At 41.7% G+C, this 18956-nt stretch overlaps 1 protein-coding gene across 1 annotated transcript; it reads right to left on the bottom strand.

Moving 5' to 3' along the window:
- Positions 1-991: 991 nt before the first annotated feature.
- RBBP4 (RB binding protein 4, chromatin remodeling factor) lies at positions 992-17312 on the bottom strand. The gene is given in 13 exon segments (XM_030218120.1): positions 992-1877; positions 5500-5610; positions 5704-5761; positions 6028-6104; positions 7158-7235; positions 7320-7367; positions 7369-7447; positions 11773-11933; positions 12037-12152; positions 13243-13416; positions 14461-14606; positions 14829-14976; positions 17151-17312. Coding segments are annotated over 13 exon segments (1278 nt in total). The 5' UTR covers positions 17167-17312; the 3' UTR covers positions 992-1811.
- Positions 17313-18956: the final 1644 nt, after the last annotated feature.

Raw genomic sequence — 18956 nt, 5'->3', positions numbered from 1 at the left:
CAAACAAGAGTCCAGAAGTCCAACCCCCATAGGCAACTCCACACTTAATTTTACAAGGAAGTTATGTCTAATAGCTGTCAGTTTCTCCATTTGATAAATACAGCATAACTTAGTTCACCAATTATGGATGGAGGGAACTATTTCAGATACTAGATTGCTTACCACTTACAAAAATCCAGGGGAGTTGCACCGGAATATTGGAATGCTTTAGCAATAAAGCTTAGAAGAGTACAAGATTATATGAAATATAAGAAACTATAGACAGTTACAAAAATATTTTGATGATATCACCTTATAGTTCGGAAAAATTGTTCCTATGATGTTTGCCCTGACATTTGAGAAGGATTCATCATGAATTTATCATCTATTTATGTTTTATCTTGTAAAGTTATTTTATGATGTGTTATAGCTAGTTTTAATTTTTATGTATTTATGTTTTGTAAGTCACTTTGAGCTATTAATTTAAGTGGGTTAAAAAAAAGTGTTAGGATGGTGCTGCTTCCCAGGGGAACAACAAACCACCATGACATGTAGTAGACAATATGGATTTCCTAGAATACTTCAAACTTGTAAACAGGGCTCTCCAATAATGCACAAGCCAGCTACAGAGATGCCCTAGGTAGATTCCCCTTTCATAAAATGTCAGTTCAAAAAATTAAGTTTATATAGTAAAATGTATATCCCTCTTTAAGATATCGTCATGTTTATGCAGGACACAATTTATTCCATCTGAATAACTTGTCAGCTTCCTCCATAAAGGTGCACAGAAGCTGAAGCAACATGTCACAGAAGAATGGGGCAGAACAAGCTGGCATGGCCCTCATGTCAACCAGGAGATTTTGAGTTTTCTGCCATGCTACACTGAACCTGGCTAAGACAGTTCATTGAGTACATATGACGAATTAAAAAAAAAAAATCTTTATACAACATGGTGGTCCCAATTAAAAAAAAAACAAACAAACAAAAAAGCCATTTCACAGAATGGAAAAACATATATATATGTGTATATATATATATATATATATATAATATGGAATACACAAGAGCATGAGAACAGTATAGAACTGGTCAATGCACCATAAACTCAGCTAAAGTATTTAACTGTCTTCTACACAGAAGAGGAAACAAAGACAAGGGACACCAGGCAGTTATATCTTGTTAGACAGAAGCAGGCAGCCCTACACGGGAATATTAAGACAATGTAGGGAAGACACCATCCTACGGAAGATCCCTTCCCTCCCTCAATATTTTCAATTCTTCAGGAGCTAACAGTTACGCAACAGATTACATATGAAAATGCAGGTGACTATCAGAGTCCAGAGTCCAATTAAGCCACCTTGCATCTTCACCACAGAAATTCATCAGGTATCCGTCTCCTCAAAGAACCATGCAGATAAGTTGCTGCACTTTGAAAGGGTACGTTTGTAGATCAGTCACAAGGTGCATGGGAACAAGTTTAGAGTGTTGACAATTCCAATATGGTTTGCCTGCCTATAACAGCTCCATTGAAATATGTAGAATCTGAGAATTAAAAGTGTAGGAGTAATCCTTGTAAAAAATGTAACAAAGGGGAAACCAACAAAAGCTCATAAAATAAAAGCAACCTGGACAGCAACAGTGCCAGTTCAACTCAGACCTACACCCGATTATCACAGGAAGCACTTAACCCGGGTCTGCGGCCCCTTTTGCTTGTATGAACATAGCCCGTGACTGAATATGAGGCTGTACAGCATAGAATGTCTGTTAAAACCTGTTTTAGAAGGCGAGTGGAGGGAGAGAGAAGGCTAAAAACAAGAAAGTCACAGTAGGATCTAGGAGCCCTGGCCCTCTGGATCCACAGTTCCATCTGGATCTTCATCATTATATATGTTCTCAGCCTGTGAGAAAGAGGGGGAACAAACACCATTTCAATCCTGAGTTGTGCCACACAGTAAATGAATACACAGAGACCTGGACAAAACAGTCACAGTGTGCTTGGAAATAGTTCTCTTTCCCCAATATATGAAACTCAGTCTATATTAGTTTGGATTATATTTTAAATTTCTTTTCAGAGTAAAACTTAAGAAAACATTAGCAGGTAAGAACTAATTTACTCAGAGTCCTTCCAGACCAGTTTAGATGTTTAGAGTTATGCAGTCCTGCCAGCAGGTGCAGACTGAGAACCCCTGAACTGTAATGTTATTACTTCAGAACCCTTTATAACCCCCTAGCCAGTCAGTATTTATCATAAAACAGAAGAGCAAAAGGCAGTGAAAAAGGGAAAAAAAAAAACCTCCCCTAGGAACTAAGGAACCGCTCAGAAAACCACTAAAGAAAAGTAAAAGTCCCTAAACTAAGGATCCAACAGGAATAATCAACCAAGGAGAAGTTAGGCCTTACCTGCTAATGTTCTTTCCTTTAGACCCTCTAGATTGGCCAAGATGCTTGGGTTATACACATCTACCAGCAGAAGGAGCCTGAATACCTTCAACCATTGTATATCTACCCTGTGCAGATCCCAGCCGGTCAGTATTTAGATAAAAGCAGAGAAAGGAATTGGGGGGGGGGGGGGGGGGGGGGGGGGGAACAAACCCTTCTAGAACCCCATACTAAAACGACGCAGTGCTTCTGAGGACAGAATGCCACCAGGAGACGGACCTGCAATAGTTGAGAAGTCATCACGTGTTTTTTTTTTTTCATAGTGTGATAAGGAAGAGGCTATCCTACCCTGGTTAGGCCCCTAGAGGGCGCTGTTCCCCTAAAAGGTCCAGGGAGAAGGGCTGGGTGAGTCACTAAAGGAGCCAGTAAGGGGATGTATAGCTGGAGGTCGCTAGGACCGGGGAGAGTCCTGGGGGTGGAAACAGGTGCAGCAGGTTATGGGCTGGGTCCTGTTTGGCCATTAACCACTTACTACCCCACCTGAGTGTGAGGGAAGGAGAGGGCTAGCAGCTAAAGAAGAGAGCTGGTAGCTGAAGCAGGAGGATCCCCATGAGAAGTACTGGCTGAGCCCTTTGGACTGGTGGTGAACTGTGTGCAAAGCAAGGAGGCTGGCTGGGGTAAGAAGGCCCTAGAGTGTCAGGTATAAGAACTGTGTGTTACAAGGAAGGACTGGGTGTCCATGTTACAAGGAAGGATTGGGTGTCCAGGTGCTTAAGCTGGAAGATTGAACTGAATAGGAAGAAATGTTTAAGCTGGAAGAACTGTTTAAGTGTTTTGAGCTGGAAGAAGTGTGCCCCAGGAAGGGGGAATAAAAGCTTTGTATGAGAAATATCCTGTTGGTGAGACCTGACTGTGTTTGCCTTTTGAGAAGCAGGTCACCCTGAGCAGAAAGGGGTAGTAGAATAATTTGCATAAAATCTGCATACTGTGAACCAGCTCACCCTGAGTGAAAGAGGGACCTGGGATCCTGAGGTGGGAGCTTCATCTTCACAATAGTCATCTATACTAGAAAAACAACTGCAGCAACCCAAAACAATTAAAAAAAAAAAAAAAACCACCCCCCAAAAACAAATTCACAATAGAACCCCACCAAAAAAAAAAAAAAGAAAAAGGAAAGAATCCAAACATCCAAAGAACAAAGAAAGCCGAGAACCACCAAAAGTAACCTCTGGGCCTACTAGATCAGTCAGGCTGCACTTCTATTCCTCTGCTTGAGGCTGAGAAATGCTGACTGGCTGGGATCGGCACAGGGTAGATATACAATGGTCAAAGTCAGGTATTCTCCGTCTACCTCTGCTGGTAGGCATGCATGACCAGACTGGAGGGTTGCTAAGGAAATCTTCAGGAGACAAAACAAACAATGCTAGGAACAGGTGGGGGTTCTGGACTTGTCTGGAGGGACTCAAGGAAAGAAAATAAGCACACAAAAACTAAGTTACCTTTCCTTATTGTCACCCCAGACATTTGGGATGTACCAAAGTAGTATTTTGAGGGTGGGAAACTGAAAATCACTGCTGCCAACACTGAGCCCAAGGATTGCATCACTTTCAGCTTGAACATCTAATCTGTAGTGAAGGACAAGAGAATGTGCAGATTTCCAGGTTGCTGTTTTGCAAGTTTCACGACCAGGGAGAATGTATAGCCTCTTTAACCCATGGAGTGATTATTCTTTTCAGTGGTGCCTGTAAAGGGAAGTAGCATCCAAAGCAATAAAGTGCTTATTTGATTTCTTTATTGCCTCTGAACTTTCAGGTACTTCAACATGCATCCCACATCCAATCTGAAAAACAGGTAGAGCTGTCCGATTCAGATGGAATGAAGACACTACTTTGGGAAGGAAGGGTGGAACTGGTCTAGCCACAACCTTTTCCCTACTAAAAAAGGCCAAAAAAAAGGTTCTCTACAGGACAAAGCCTGTTATTTTGAAATTCATCTAGCCAAAAAAAAAAAAAAAAAAAGAAAACTTGTTAAAGTTGCAGAATCCAGAAGTTGAACAGGAGACCGAACTAAGGTAGACAAGTCCAAGTTTATATCCCAGGGGGAATCAACAGGCAGATGCAATGGACTGATAAGTTTAACTCCGCCATAGAAGGTAGCAATGTCTGGATGCAAAGCCACTTGGTCTCTAAAATAGGACAAAGCAGCCAGCTATACCTTCAGTCAGGCAAATGCCGGCCCCTTGTCCAACCAGAGAACTGCTCATACAAGTCCTTCTGAACTGAAAGAAAAGAAAAATTACAGCTCTTTTCACACTGTTGGCGTTTTCCTGCTGCCACAGTAGCTCATCTTTATGCCCTTCAAACAGCAGCGCTGCCCTGGTGAAAGACACCAACAACCCTGCATAGGAAGGCTAGTCTGACAAACAAAACAACTGAGTCCAAAACAAGAGTCTTTATGGAGCAGCTCCCCCCCCCCCCTTCCCCAAGGTAAAACCACAGTGCAGTGGGTAAATAAAGACCAAAGAAGCACCGATACAGGAGAAGCAGCAATTAAGGGAAAGGTCTGAGGTGCAAGAAAAACCTCAACCCCTTAAAGTGTTGAGGGGAGGGACCCCCAGGTATTGCATCCTAAGTTCTTTTTAATGACTGACCAAGAAAATGAAAACAAAATCCTTCCTGACCAGAGGTTGCACAGGAAGCCTATCAATACTGACTGGCCAGGGGGTTGCACAAGGTTCCTAAGTGATGAGAGCACAGCTCAGTAGGTCCGTCTCCACTTGCTGACAGGACAGCATAAATCCAAGTATATGGACTAGTCTAGTGGGACAATAAGGAAGCATGAATTGCAACATTACTTCAAAAATATGTAGTTTATGACAATGTATAATGCTGATGCACAGGAAAAGTTTTTAAACAATGATCCTAGAGAGTGTAGGATCACCTTTCTGAAAAGCAAAGCTTGAGAAAAAAAAAAAAAGCTTAAAGCTTAGAGTCTGCTAGCAGCAGGTGCAAGGATATATTAATTCAAATAAGATCAGATGTCAAAACTACACTTTTCTTTCCTGTTCACCGAGAACAGTTACCATTGCCATCTCCCCCCCCCCCAATACTATTAAGCCAAATTCCAAGGGTTGATACTCACCATCTGCCACACCTGCATGATATTATCTTCTGATACAGAACAAATTACCCAAGGTTCATTGGGATTCCAGGAGAAATCCGAGATCTTAGCTGTGTGACCTCCATGAATAAACTATAATGCAACAAATAACAAATAATATACCCAGAAGGTGAAGGACTCTGAACTCCTAGCTTTTATTAGTTATGACCAGACCAAGATACTCACCAACAGCTCTGGTGGACCATCTTCTGCATCCTCTGGGGACTGTTCCTCACCAATTTTGCTGCAGAACAGAGCAAGTGTTAGCATAGATTTCTCATTAAGAAAAAGCAACAGATAAGTTAACAGACTGGGGAACCCCAAACATACTGGCCTGAAACAGGGGAAGATAGAAGAAATAAAAACTGAAGTTAAGGGGGAGGAAAAAAAAGTGTACGAGAAACAGCAGTTTCAGAGAATTTTCCATTCACAAGATTAAATGAGTTTATTTAACATTTGCCACTTTCATACACGATGGCCATCTGTGTGTCAAGTGCTGAACACCTTTACCTCAGGTCCCAGACATTCAGCCTACGGTCAGTGCCACTGGAGGCCAGAATAGTTTCATTGTGAGGAGACCACTGCACCTATAAAAAGATTTTTTTCAGATTAACTGCCTTTATGAAGAGATATAGCAGAATTAGAAAAAGGTACAGAGAAGGGCAACAAAGGGTTTGGACAACTTCCTTAAGAGGAAAGATACGGTAAGAGGTCTATAAAATTAAAAAAAAAAAGGTCCATAAGCCATTATTAAGACGGACTTGGCAAGATTCCAAAAGTGTAAAACAGATTTTATGCTGCTTATCCTAGAAATAAGCAGTGGATTTTCCCCAGGTACTTGTGCCCTGGATTGGTCACTGTTGGAAACAGTGGATGGACCTTTGGTCTATCCCGGTATGGCAATGCTTATGGTTCTTATATTTACTCAAGTTAGTGAACCACAGGTACAGCTTGACATACAAGCTTACAAATGTTGTGAACAGCATAATATTTAAATTACCAAACATAAGAATACATACTATCAATGTGGTAAATTGAATCCTAGTAATAGGACTAATATGATGCAATATCAGAAATAAAAACATTTAACAGCACTTAAAACAATCATAACAGAAATATGATAAATGTCAGTAGAATTCAAAGTTGGGAGCATAAATCCTTTACATAATCGTATTCTCATAGCACATTACATTATTTGACGCTCAATGCTTCTGTAACAAAGCTGCTATAAGATACCACCTATATACAGTGTATATAGTATTTGACCCCAGAATGGTTAATAGAAAAATCTTTACAACAGTTTAGGAAATAAGATCCTTCCTAAGTTTGTGAGATCTTATACAATTAATGTTTATGTCCATGAGTCAGCAGTGTGACATACGCAGTAGAATAAAAACGAAACAATACGTAACTATTCTGATACTACAGAGCTTCAACCACCAAAATAAAATCATTTACGTAAACTAGAGACAATGTTAGAAAAGAAATGGAAAACCAAGGCAAGCAATGGAGGGATGGGGCAAATAACACAGCCTAGACAGTACTTGTGACCTGGCTTGGCCACTGTTTGGAAAACAGGATACTGGGCAACATGGACCATTGGCCTGACCTAATATGGCTACTCTTATGCTCTTATGTACCTGGAAAATTTCATCCTTGTGCGATTCAAAGGAATGCAACTTCAGTTTCAAGTTTCGAAGATCCCATAATGCAACAGTCTGAAAAACAGGAGACAGAAAGAGTAAAACAGACAAAATTCATTTCCTCAACTCCACACCAGTGGCCTCCCAGGTTAGACATACCTTGTCAGCAGACCCTGTGGCCAAAATAAACTCGCTATAGGGGTTAAAAAGAGAGGCAGTTCACTTCAGCAGTGTGAGCATCCACCGAGTGGCTTGGCTTGGATGTGTTATTTGACCGTGTATCCCAGCTACAATAGAACACAGCAAAGTAACACTAAGGACGTGAACACATTAAAAAAAAACCAAACCCTGTCTAAAAATGACTGAAGCTGCAACAATTAACCATTTACAAAACAAAGCAGATCAGAAGGAACCATTCCGAAGTGCAGCTACAGCCCAGCCTGGAAGAAAGGCAGCATGAGGTGGAGAAGCAACAGCCTTCAATGGTGTTTCTGCCTGGTCCAACAGAGCTGCACTAGTCTGATGTTAACAGCGGCAGTTCCACCCTCTGCCCCAAACCTGCTATGGGGGCTGCAGCCAGGGAAGTGATGCAGTCAGTACAGGGACTGCCTTTTCCCCCACAAAACAGATTAAAAGGATTTCTATAGAGCTATGTGTTGTTTTAATGTCATTTTCATTATGTATTGTAATCTGCCCAGAATTAACAGATACAAATATTTATAGTCTACACTACCACACAGCTCCTCAGGAGCCCCGGAGAGCTCATATGCTGAGCAATTAAATGGCAAGGCTCAAGACTAAAAGGAGAAGATTTTCTTTTTGCAGAGGCCACCCCTCCCCCCCCTGTGTTTTTTTTTTTTTTTTTTTCAGCCTACTGCTCCAACTTACTAGGGCAATGGTTCTCAACCCTTTCCTAGAGTCAGGTATTTGGGATTACCACAGTGAATATGCATAAGATACATCTGTATACAAGAGGTGTATCTCATGCATACTCATTACAATAATTCTACATGTACCTCCAGAAGAGGGTTGAGAACCATTGCCCTAATAATTGCAACAGTGGGCTGAACAACAACAAAAAAAAAAAACAGAGGGGGTATTTGATGTAGAGGTCAGCCTCTGCAAAGAGAAATCCAGAGAGATTCTACATTTTTTATTAAAATGTTGACTTATTAGCTTATTTTTTATTCTCCTTCCTATAAAAGGAAACTTGAGTCGTTAAGAAAGACCTTCTATGTAAGACGACCTCTCAACTGCTCAACTTAGCTGGTTTAGTGTTGACTATTCCCACTTAGCCAGTTAATTGCTATTTAAGCAGCCAGAAGCCATTCCTAGACGGTTAAATAGCGCTGAATATTGTGTCCCTTAAGATCTACCAGTGAGTAAGTGTCTTGTTATTTCCCATTTACACAGATATATGCTGCTTTTTCTGTGTCAGGTGTTTCTCCAGAGACAAGCAGTGCTGTCTGGTTTTTTGTTTTTTTTTTATTAATTTGTGGAGCATTATGGAGAGGAGAGAGGAGAACTACAACTTATCTGTAGCAGTTAGAAAGCAAACTGATCAGCCAGGAGGAGCTGTATCATGCCAGTCCAGATGTGCTCTTCTGCCTGCAGGCAGAGACGAGAACTACTGGCTTTTGACATTACTCTAATATGTATCCTGTGAAAGCAACAAGGAAAACTCCCCCCTCATGACCAAGACAACTGGCCTGAGGTAATTTGGGCCAGTTCCTTGTGAAACTTGGATAGGTGGCCACCTACCAAAAAGGACCTGCAACTCCTCATTGGGGAGTACAGGAAGTATCCTGTGCCCTTGCTGTCTGATTTCTGGGCTTTCATCTCCCTGAAAGGAGAATGACAGGCTGGAAACAGGAGCGCCGAAGTATCCTGAATGACTTAACACTTGATCTCACTAAACCTCAGTTTAGAAACAGAAGGACGTCTAACATATTCTCAGGCAGTCTGAGGTTTAGACTCTTCCAAGTCCTTTACTAAAATAAGGCAGTTTCCCTCAAAAGTGAGGTCTGCTCAATCTAGCCTTAGAGGCTGAATCAGCTGATCAAAGTTTAGCCAAAGGAGAAGCTTGGCAGAAAACAGCCATTGCCATAGATCTTACTAATGTTCTGATTAGATTGTACAAAGCATCTGAAACAAGCTATATTTGCTTCTAGCTTCACCGAGGCTAAGGGGGGGGGGGGGGGGGGAAACCCTACCTAAGGCTCTTCCAGTGCAGACTAACCCTGACCTTGCTTAATCCACGTAAGAAAAGCCCTTGACACACAGGCAATAGAGATAGGAACCTGAAGTGCTAAAGAGAAAAATAAGCTTGTTAAGTAAGGCCTCCAATTTACAATCTTAAGAGGTCCTTAAAGAGCTGTACCCCCCTTCCACACAGATGCTAGTCTTCTTGGTTACAACCAGGGCAGGATTAAAGACTTTGGTGGATCCCAGGGAAGTCAGCGCATTGAGTTCTCCAAGAGTAATAAAAATATATTTTAAAACTTCCACAAAACGGGGGCCTGTGGGGGCAGAGGAAAACTGGAAGCAGCAGGTAAATAATGTCGATCAATTCCTCCTGGGAGGACAAAAGACTGTGGGCAGTAGCTCCCCCTCCAGTTATTCTGTCAGCATCTGACTTACTTAGGCAAAAATAAAAAGGCGCCAATTCAGTGATTCCCAATGCATGAGTGGAGGAGTGGCCCAGTGGTTAGGGTGGTGGACTTTGGTCCTGGGGAACTGAGTTGGATTCCTACTTCAGGCACAGGCAGCTCCTTGTGACTCTGGGCAAGTCACTTAACCCTCCATTGCCCCATGTAAGCCGCATTGAGCCTGCCATGAGTGGGAAAGCGCGGGGTACAAATGTAACAAAAATAAATATCTAAGGAGGCCCTTCAATATTTGGGCCCTAGGCACATGCCTGGTTTGCCTATGCCTTAATCCTGTTCTGGTTACAATAAGTTACCAGAACATCCACTTCGGGCTGCCTAAAATTATCCTTTTCCTCTTGGACCTCTGGATACAGCTTCCCCTAAGAATATAAGAGTAGCCATATTGGGTCAGACCAATGGTCCATCTAGCCCAGCATCTCGTTTCCAACAGTGGCCAAGCCAGGTCACAAGTACCCAAATAGTGGCAACATTCCATGCTACAAATCCCAGGGCAAGCAGTTGCTTCCCCATGTCTGTCTCCTCAATAACAGATTATGGACTTTTCCTCCAGGAACTTGTCCACACCTTTTTTAAACCCAGATACGCTAGTGCATCCTCTGGCAAAGAGTTCCAGAACTTAACCATTTATTGAGTGAACAAATATTTCCTCCTATTGTTATTTCCATGTAACTTCCTTGAGTGTCCTAGTCATTGTACTTTTGGAACGAGTAAAAAAAAAAAAAAAGATTTACTTCTACTTGTTCTACACCACTCATTTTGTAGCCCTTCTGATGTAGCTACATCTTTGTACAGGATGTATTTGTCTAAATGTCTGTATTAAATTATATAAGAATGTTATATACTATTTCTAAATGTATATATATATATATATATATATATATACACACACACATACAGATATAATTCTGATATTTATTGATTTGTTCTACCTCTTTTTGGTAATATTAGAACAAAGGATGTATTGATATATTTTTGTTATGTATTAATAAATTGTTTTTGCAAACCACTTTGAACTGAATAGTTGAGAAACTTAAGTTTTCACGATTTTTATTCAGGATCAAACGTATCCAACATCTAACAACTAGACAAGAACAGCAAGCAATTACATGACAGCAATCAAGCATAACAGAATTATAATTCATGTAAGCCACATTGTGCCTGCATTTGTGGGAAAATATGGGGTAGAAATGAACCTTAAATAAATAAATAAGCAAAAAAACAAAACAAAACAGCAAAAAGCTGGATAACACATGATCCCATTTTTATTGACTCCCACACCCTCCCCCCCTCATTACCCTGGTTAAGAGGAATTTAAGTAACCAGATTCAAGTTAAAAATGTCCCCAAATGTTTTTACCTGAATCAATAATGGCAGGCTTTTAAATCAAATATTTTGCCATTTTGGGATTTTCTTGTAATCCTGCTACCACCACCGATGCTCTTTGTGACTTTAGGCAAGTTATTTCACCCTCCATTACCTCAGGTTAAAACAAAACCTTTATCAATTGTAAGCTCTCTAGCGCAGGGACTAAACTAAATCCAAGCTCAGGGCAAGCATTTAAATATAAAATCCAAACCCAATCCAAGATTATACTTATTGATAAAAGCATTCACATATTTCACATTCATAATAAATGCAGACTAAAACAAGAAACTGTAATACTCTAACCAGAGTTAGAAATATACTAAACTTCTTCATGTCTAGAGGTCTGCTGATCATAAACGAAGGCACAATATCTACATACTACTGTTAATAGTATATACTGGTTTGAAAATTTGTTAAATAAGACAAAGAATGATCCTAACTTTGTTTGATGTGCTTCAGTGGCTATTTTGTCTCATCGAAATGGAGGATTATGCTACTAGCATAAACAATTATCTCAGTGAAAAAGGAAGACCCTCAGCCCAACATTGCTTTTCATAAAGATTTAACTGGTTTCTTACATCATGAGTTTCTGATCATCAGCCACAGATCCAAAGAGGGATTCATGGAGCAGGTGCCAGGAAACGTCTTCCACTACTGCCGTGTGCCCTGTAAATATGGTTTTTGCATCCACCACCTTCCCTTCCTTTGGGACAGTACTGATGTCCCACAGACATATGGTCTGAAGTAAGGAAAAGAAACCACCAATGTGTTATCAGATAAAGAAATCCCGCACAGTCTAAGAGCTGCCCCTGCCACGAACAAGAACTTTGAAAAGTTCTTACATGATCATCCGAGGCACTGAGCAAGTGCCCGCTGAGATTCGGGTTCCAGGAAAGCCCATAACCCTCCTTTTGGTGTCCACGGAGACGCAGGTCTGGATTACATTCACCAGAGGGATCTAAGTAATATCAAGTGTCTTGATCAATTCAAGTTCAGCATTTTAAGATTTCAAAATTATATTTCAAAAACAAAGCATTGCAGTAAAACTGGAAAACAGTCTAGTGGTTCTCATTGCATTATATCCACAATGGAATTTTGACCTCGGGGTACACCCAGCCAGTCAGGTTTTCAGGATATCTGCAATGAATATGCATATCACAATGTTGTCTAAGGTATTATTCAATAAATAGTTGTAATAGATTTAAACAATATACTCAACAACTAATGCACTTATATTATCTTTATTACATCAATTAATCTCACAAATTTAACAATTATTGTCTAAAATCCCCATATATCTACCATTCATTCATCCATTCACTCAATTCAAACCTTATAAAAATTACTATCAAAAACTATTATCAAAATCTATAACATTAGGATACCCGGAATCATAGTATCACTTATAGTCTTTTAACAAAAGATCCTGTTATCAACAGCAACACTGATGTATAACTTATTAAATTTCACTTATCAGTCAAAGCATTTTTTCTTCATTACGGTCTTGTTTTAAACCTGATGAAGACTCTCTGTAGCGGTGCAAAAACCTGTCCATTAATTGAGTCAATCACCCGCCACAGCAGGCTTGAAGAAAAAATCTTTTATATTCCTTCGTAAACCACAACTGATTTACTATGTGCTGTAATCCTGAATAACAGTAGTTGCAGTAACCGTGACTCCAATCTTCACGGGACTAATGTTGCATTTATTCCTTAAATTTCAAACTGCTTCATCGAAGCTGTCCTCTCATATATTCGCTGAAACATTTGTACACGGACCCAATGAATATGCATGAGATAAATTTGCATACAAAAGAGGCAGTGCGTACAAATTCTATTGAGGATATCCTGAAAAGCCAACTGGCTTGGTGTGTCCCGAGGACTGTGCTCTAGACCACAGGTTCTCAACCCAATCCTTGGGACACACCAAGCTAATCAGGATATCCACAAGATACAAGAATGGAAGTAGTGGTTTAAAAAAAAAAAAAAAAAAAGGCGCAGAAAGGGACTTTTAGGAATAGATGATTCAAAATGTAGGGGACCACATACCTGGTTTGGAAGGATGCTTAGTGTAGTCAAAAACCAGCACATCACTGGAGGGGGTCTTGGTGGCGATAATGCAGGGATTCTGAGGCATGTATCGTGCTCGATTCACTTCTCCTTCATGATTTATCTTAATTTCAATTTCAATTTTCCCACTTACAGAACCAAATCCGCCAAACTCTGAAAAAGTAGAAAAGGAAAAACTGGTAAAGGGAAACCCCCCAAAAGTGCCCACATTGCATTTTACTCTCTTTACTGTTTGTTCCTTTCATCTTTTTTTCAGATTATCGGGCTCATTTTCAAAGCACTTAGCCTCCCAAAGTTCCATAGAAACCTATGGAACTTATCCTCCCAAAGTGCTTTGAAAATATGCCTCATCGTCATCTAGTATTCCCCAACAATTATTTTAAAAGGTTTTAGATGTTAACACCAGCGACGCCATGGCAGTGAGCAAACTGCAGTATACCAAATTATATAAATATAAGCCTTGTTTATGTTTAAGCAGCCTTAATTTAGGGGGTGGGAGGAATGGAGGATAAACTGACCATCAGTCATCAAACCTGATCCATAGAGTATATGCCAAAAACAAAACAGCAGAACTGGTCCATCCTAAAATCTGAAACCTCAATATTTATCATCCCAAATCTGATTTTTAGAGCAATATAAACATTTGTTAGAAGATCCTCATTTTCAAAACATTTAGCATCTGCTTCTAGTGCAGACAGTGTCCCAAAACAAGTTAATCAGAATATCTAACCCCGTTTACCAAGCCATGCTAGCAGCAATGCCAACACAGCCCAACAAGATTTAAACACAATGTCGGACTTTAAACCATGTTTGTACGATCCCTGTTGCAAAGGTTTTCCAAGCTAAGCTTAAATACAGGGAAGTTCAGTAACTTGGTAAAGATCAAACAGTAAAAGTGGCAAAAATGAGATTAGAACTGGGCCCTCCAGGTTTTTGTAGCTTTGTGCTTTATTAGCCTCCCAACAGTACTTCAGTAGCTTTAGTGCTGTGGTCTGTGCATTTTATAGCACAGAATTACATCTGGCAGCAAAATCTCACCAGAGCAGATGAGAATTCCACAATAATCTAGGAAATAATGCTATTTAATCTCATTCCTTCCCAGAAAGGAAACAGTGCTCTGAAAGCTTTATAAAGAGATAATGGAACCCCCGTTTGTCATCTGTACAAAGACTACCCTAGTACTGCTTGTTCTCCTACCTCCTTTCTCACTGTCATAATGTGAGGCATCAAACTGGGCATCATCATTAGGCAGCTGCACGCTGGCAATCACCAAGTGGTTCTGTTCATCTGAGGTGTGAGTCCCAAGCACCAGGCGGTGGATACTGAAATCTTTCCCCTCGGGCCTGTAACATCAGACACTTATGCATCAAAGCTGGTATACTCTTGATCTGCAGCAGCAGCAATATGACTGCTGAATGGGCTTAACTGTCTTCATTAGAAATGCATCACACAAGTCAGCTGAAGACAGGTCTGGGGATGTTTCCAGATTCTTGAGCAACAGTCTTGCACCCTTAACAAGATAAGATGATTATGTCTGGTTCTACTGCACCAGCCATAAAACTTACCTTGTGACATCAGGAAGCCACTGAGCAGTTAAACTAGGCCACTCTAGGGCATGCGTCATCACCAGGTCATACAAAAAAGGAGTGTTCTTTTTCCAAATTTTATATTCCTCATTGATGACCCGTTCCTCTACAGCATCATCAAAGGCTGCTAAAAACAGAAATGCAGAACAACAAATGAACTGAACATTTTGACAAAGTCCTCACATTTCTTACAGCAACAGCTAGAACCACAGTCAGATTCTGGACTTCCAGAGTAAAAAGTATTAGAGTCAAGCTTTGAGAGAGAACTTAGAGCATTCTTACAAATAGTGCAGTAATGTGGTTTCTGTGTTAGTTCACTTGAATGTATGGAAATAATGATGAATAGAAAAAGTCAATATAAGATGATGCATTGTTAGTCTAATAGAAAGGTATTTCTTGACTAGCTTTTAACAGATAACATTCTTCCTCTGGACAAAGAAAATTGTAACACTACCTGAACATACATGAGTGGTGCCTGACAGAGGAGAACAAAAGAACAGAATAAAGGTACCCCTGCATGCTGTGCATCCTGAAAACAAGAGGAAGCTTCAAGAAAAACTAACCCACTTAGAGAAACTGCACCCAAAATAAACAGTAATGAGACTTCTACAAAACAAAAACAAAAAAAAGGAGGGGAATGACAACATTACAAGCGAACAGGCTGACATGCATTTGGAGAGTGTAGGCTGCTAAACTAGATTATAGGGCAACTATTTTATACATCATGGGAGTAACAGGGGATTGGTAAGAAGAGTCAAGGGAAGATAGATTTGAAGAGCGAGAGAGCAATCATGAGGCGACAATGACAGAAATGGGAGAAGTCGTCACAGGGTGACAAGTCTAGGGAGGGAGCGGAGAAGTCACAGGCAACAGAACTTGGAAAGGAGGAATCAGAGGGTAGCAGGTTGGGTGGTAAAAGAATTTAGGAGGAGTCACGAGATGACAGGGTTGGAGAGGAAGAGGAGGAATCAGAGGGTAACAGGTGTAGGAATTAAATTTTGCAGAAGGAGGTGTCAGGTATAGGGGTAGCATGGTAAGGGAAGAGTGGAGGTGTCACAGCATTACAACTTTAGGGATGAATTGATTTGGGGGAAGGATGTGACATGTTTAGGGAAGCAGTGGAGGAGTCATGGGTCACAGGTTAGGGGCTAGGAGTGAGCTTGAAGGTGATGGAATTTAGAGGAAGGAGAAACTGGGTGACAAATTTACAAAGGGAGTACAGAAGTTGGAGAGTGACAAGTTTAGAGATGAACTAATGAGGGGGGGTAAGTCGGGAGATAACAGGTATAGAACTGACATGTTAGGAGAGGGAGAGAGATTGAAGGGTTACAGAAATTTATTTTTTTTTGGGGGGGGGGGGTTGAAATCCAGGGGTAACAGGTTTAGAGAGGGAATGAATGAGTCACAGGGTGAAAGAATCAGGAGGAACAACACGTTGGATGACGGGGTGAAAGAATTGGTGTGGGGAGGAAGAGGCCATGGGGTAAGGAATATAGGAGTGACAGAACGGGGTGGGGGAAGTTATGGGATGATAGGTACAGGAATTACAAATTTGGAGGGAGTGAGAACATGGGAGGAGAGGCAACAAGTACAAGCAAGAATTTGTGGGAGGAGGACATGGGTGTGACAGGTAAAAGAGTAACAATTTGGGGTAGGGGAATGGCCTGAGTGGCTGGTACAGGAGTAAGTTTGGGGTGGGGGAGGGCATGGGTGGCAGGTATAGGAATGACACATTGGGGAGAGTGTGAATTTGGGTGAAGGGGGTGAGATATATGAGTGATGCATTGGGGAAGAGTTAACCATGGGTTGTTGTTTTTTTTTGGGGGGGGGGAGGGCATATAGGTGAAATGTATATGAGTGACAATTTTAGGAGCATGGGGTGACAAGCATATAACATATTGGGGGGAGGGGATGACAATGTGAGGGGAAGGGCATAGGAGTGACAATTTTAGGAGCATGGGGTGACAAGCATATAACATATTGGGGGGAGGGGATGACAATGTGAGGGGAAGGGCATAGGAGTGACAATTTGGGGAGCATGGAGTGTATAGGAGTAACAGAATTTGGGGTGGGAAATGGGGTGACGGGTTTAGGAGCACCATATTGGAGGAGGGGGGAGGGGGTGATAAGTATACGAGTGACACATGGGAGGGGGCAAAGGGCAAGTGTGACATGTTCAGGGGAGGGGGTGACGGGCTCTGCTACAGCCTCGTGTCAGGGAAACTTGTAGGCAAGTACCCCGAAGGCGCCACTTCTGCCCCAGAGGAGGCCCCGCACCGCCACCGCCGCCTCCCGCCTTACCTTCCTTGTCGGCCATGATTGCGGACGGGCTCGCGCTCAGCTGCTGCTGCTGCCGCCTATTGTTTCCTGCTGCCCCTGAGAGCGGTTCCGATGGTTCACCTTCGCGCCAAGGTCCACCAATCGGAATCGAAGTTGTGTAGGATCAGGGCAGCCAATGAGAGCGCTGCGTGTCACAGCCGGGCACAGAGAGCACGCAAGGGTGGCCGGGAAGGCAATCTGGCCTTAAGGAAGAGCCGAGCGGCGCGCGCATGTCAGGTGGTGGGCGGGTTTTGGCAGTAGCACCGCCCCTGCTGTGATTGTTCTCTTGGGTTTTGGGCTTTTAAATAAGTCTGTTTAAACAGCGACTTTTCTCAGGGTGCGTGCTATGAGCCACTTCTTAACATGTGGTGCCCCCCCCCCCCCCAAAAAAAAAAAAATGTGTGCATAAGTATTGCCATACTGGGACAGACCAAAGGTCTATCATGCCCAGCATCCTGTTGCCAACAGTTGCCAATGCAGGTCACAAAAAAAGTACAAAACATTTTATGCTGCTTATCCCAGAAATAGTGCATTTTCCCCAAGTCCAATTTAATAATGGTCTATGGACTTTTCCTTTAGGAAGCCATCCAAACCTTTTTTAAATTCTGCTAAGCTAACCGCTTTTACCACATTCTCTGGCAACGAATTCCAGAGTTTAATTGCGCGTTGAGTGAAGAAACATTTTCTCTGATTCATTTAAAATTTACTACTTTGTAGCTGCATCGCATGCCCCCTGCCCTAGTCCTAGTATTTTTGGAATGCGTAAGCAGACGCTTCACGTCTACCCATTCAACTCCACTCATTATTTTATAGACCTCTATCATATCTCCCCTCAGCCATATTTTCTCCAAGCTGAAGAGCCCTAGCCGTTTTAGCCTTTCCTCATAGGGAAGTCATCCCACCCCCTTTAGCATTTTCGTTGCCCTTCTCTGCACCTTTTCTACTTCCACTATATCTTTTTTGAGATGCGGCGACCAGAATTTAACACAATATTCAAGGTGCGGTCGCACCATGGAGTGATACAAAGGCATTATAACATCCTCATTTTTGTTTTCCATTCCTTTCCTAATAATATGTGGAACCTTGTATTACGTAGCTATAATTTGGGCTCCTCTTTTCCACATGCATCACTCTGCACTTACTCACATTAAACGTCATCAGCCAATTAGATGCCCAGATGACATTTAATGTGAGCAAGTGCAAAGTGATGCATGTGGGAAAGAGGAACCCAAATTATATGTACGTAAAGCAAGGTTCCATGTTAGGAGTCACTGACCAAGAAAGGGATCTAGGTATCGTCATTGATGATGTGTTTAAACCTTCTGCTCATTGTGCTGCGGCGGCTAAGAAAGCAAATAGAATGTAGGTATTATTAGAAAAGGAATGGAAAACAAAAAATTAGGACGTTATAATGCCTTTGTATCACTCCATGGACTACCTGAACAAGACCTGGTGGTCTAGTGGCCTCTTCAGGAACAACAAAGAACCCCTTTCTTTCCTGCCCGCTGCTGCTGCTGTTCTGCTGCTGCTGCTGCTTTAAAATGGCTGCTTAGACTTGTCATGGCAGCTTTGCAAGATTATTGCAGGAAGTTCCAGCAGCTGTATTGAGACTGACACCAAAATATGCAAGAACAATCTCCAATCACTCTTGCTTATGCTTATGCCAGTCTCAATATGGCTGCTACGACTTCCAGTGGCAGTCTCGGAAGGCTGTGATGGAAAATCTTGGCAGGCATTTTAAAGCATTAGCAGCACCAGGCACAGCAGCAGCAGTGGGCAGGAATGAGT

This window comes from Microcaecilia unicolor, chromosome 11 (genome assembly GCF_901765095.1).
Source record: "Microcaecilia unicolor chromosome 11, aMicUni1.1, whole genome shotgun sequence".
Classification (NCBI taxonomy): Eukaryota; Metazoa; Chordata; class Amphibia; order Gymnophiona; family Siphonopidae; genus Microcaecilia; species Microcaecilia unicolor.
The sequence above is the reverse complement of the archived record's forward strand: the minus strand, read 5'-3'. Positions and strand labels throughout refer to the sequence as shown.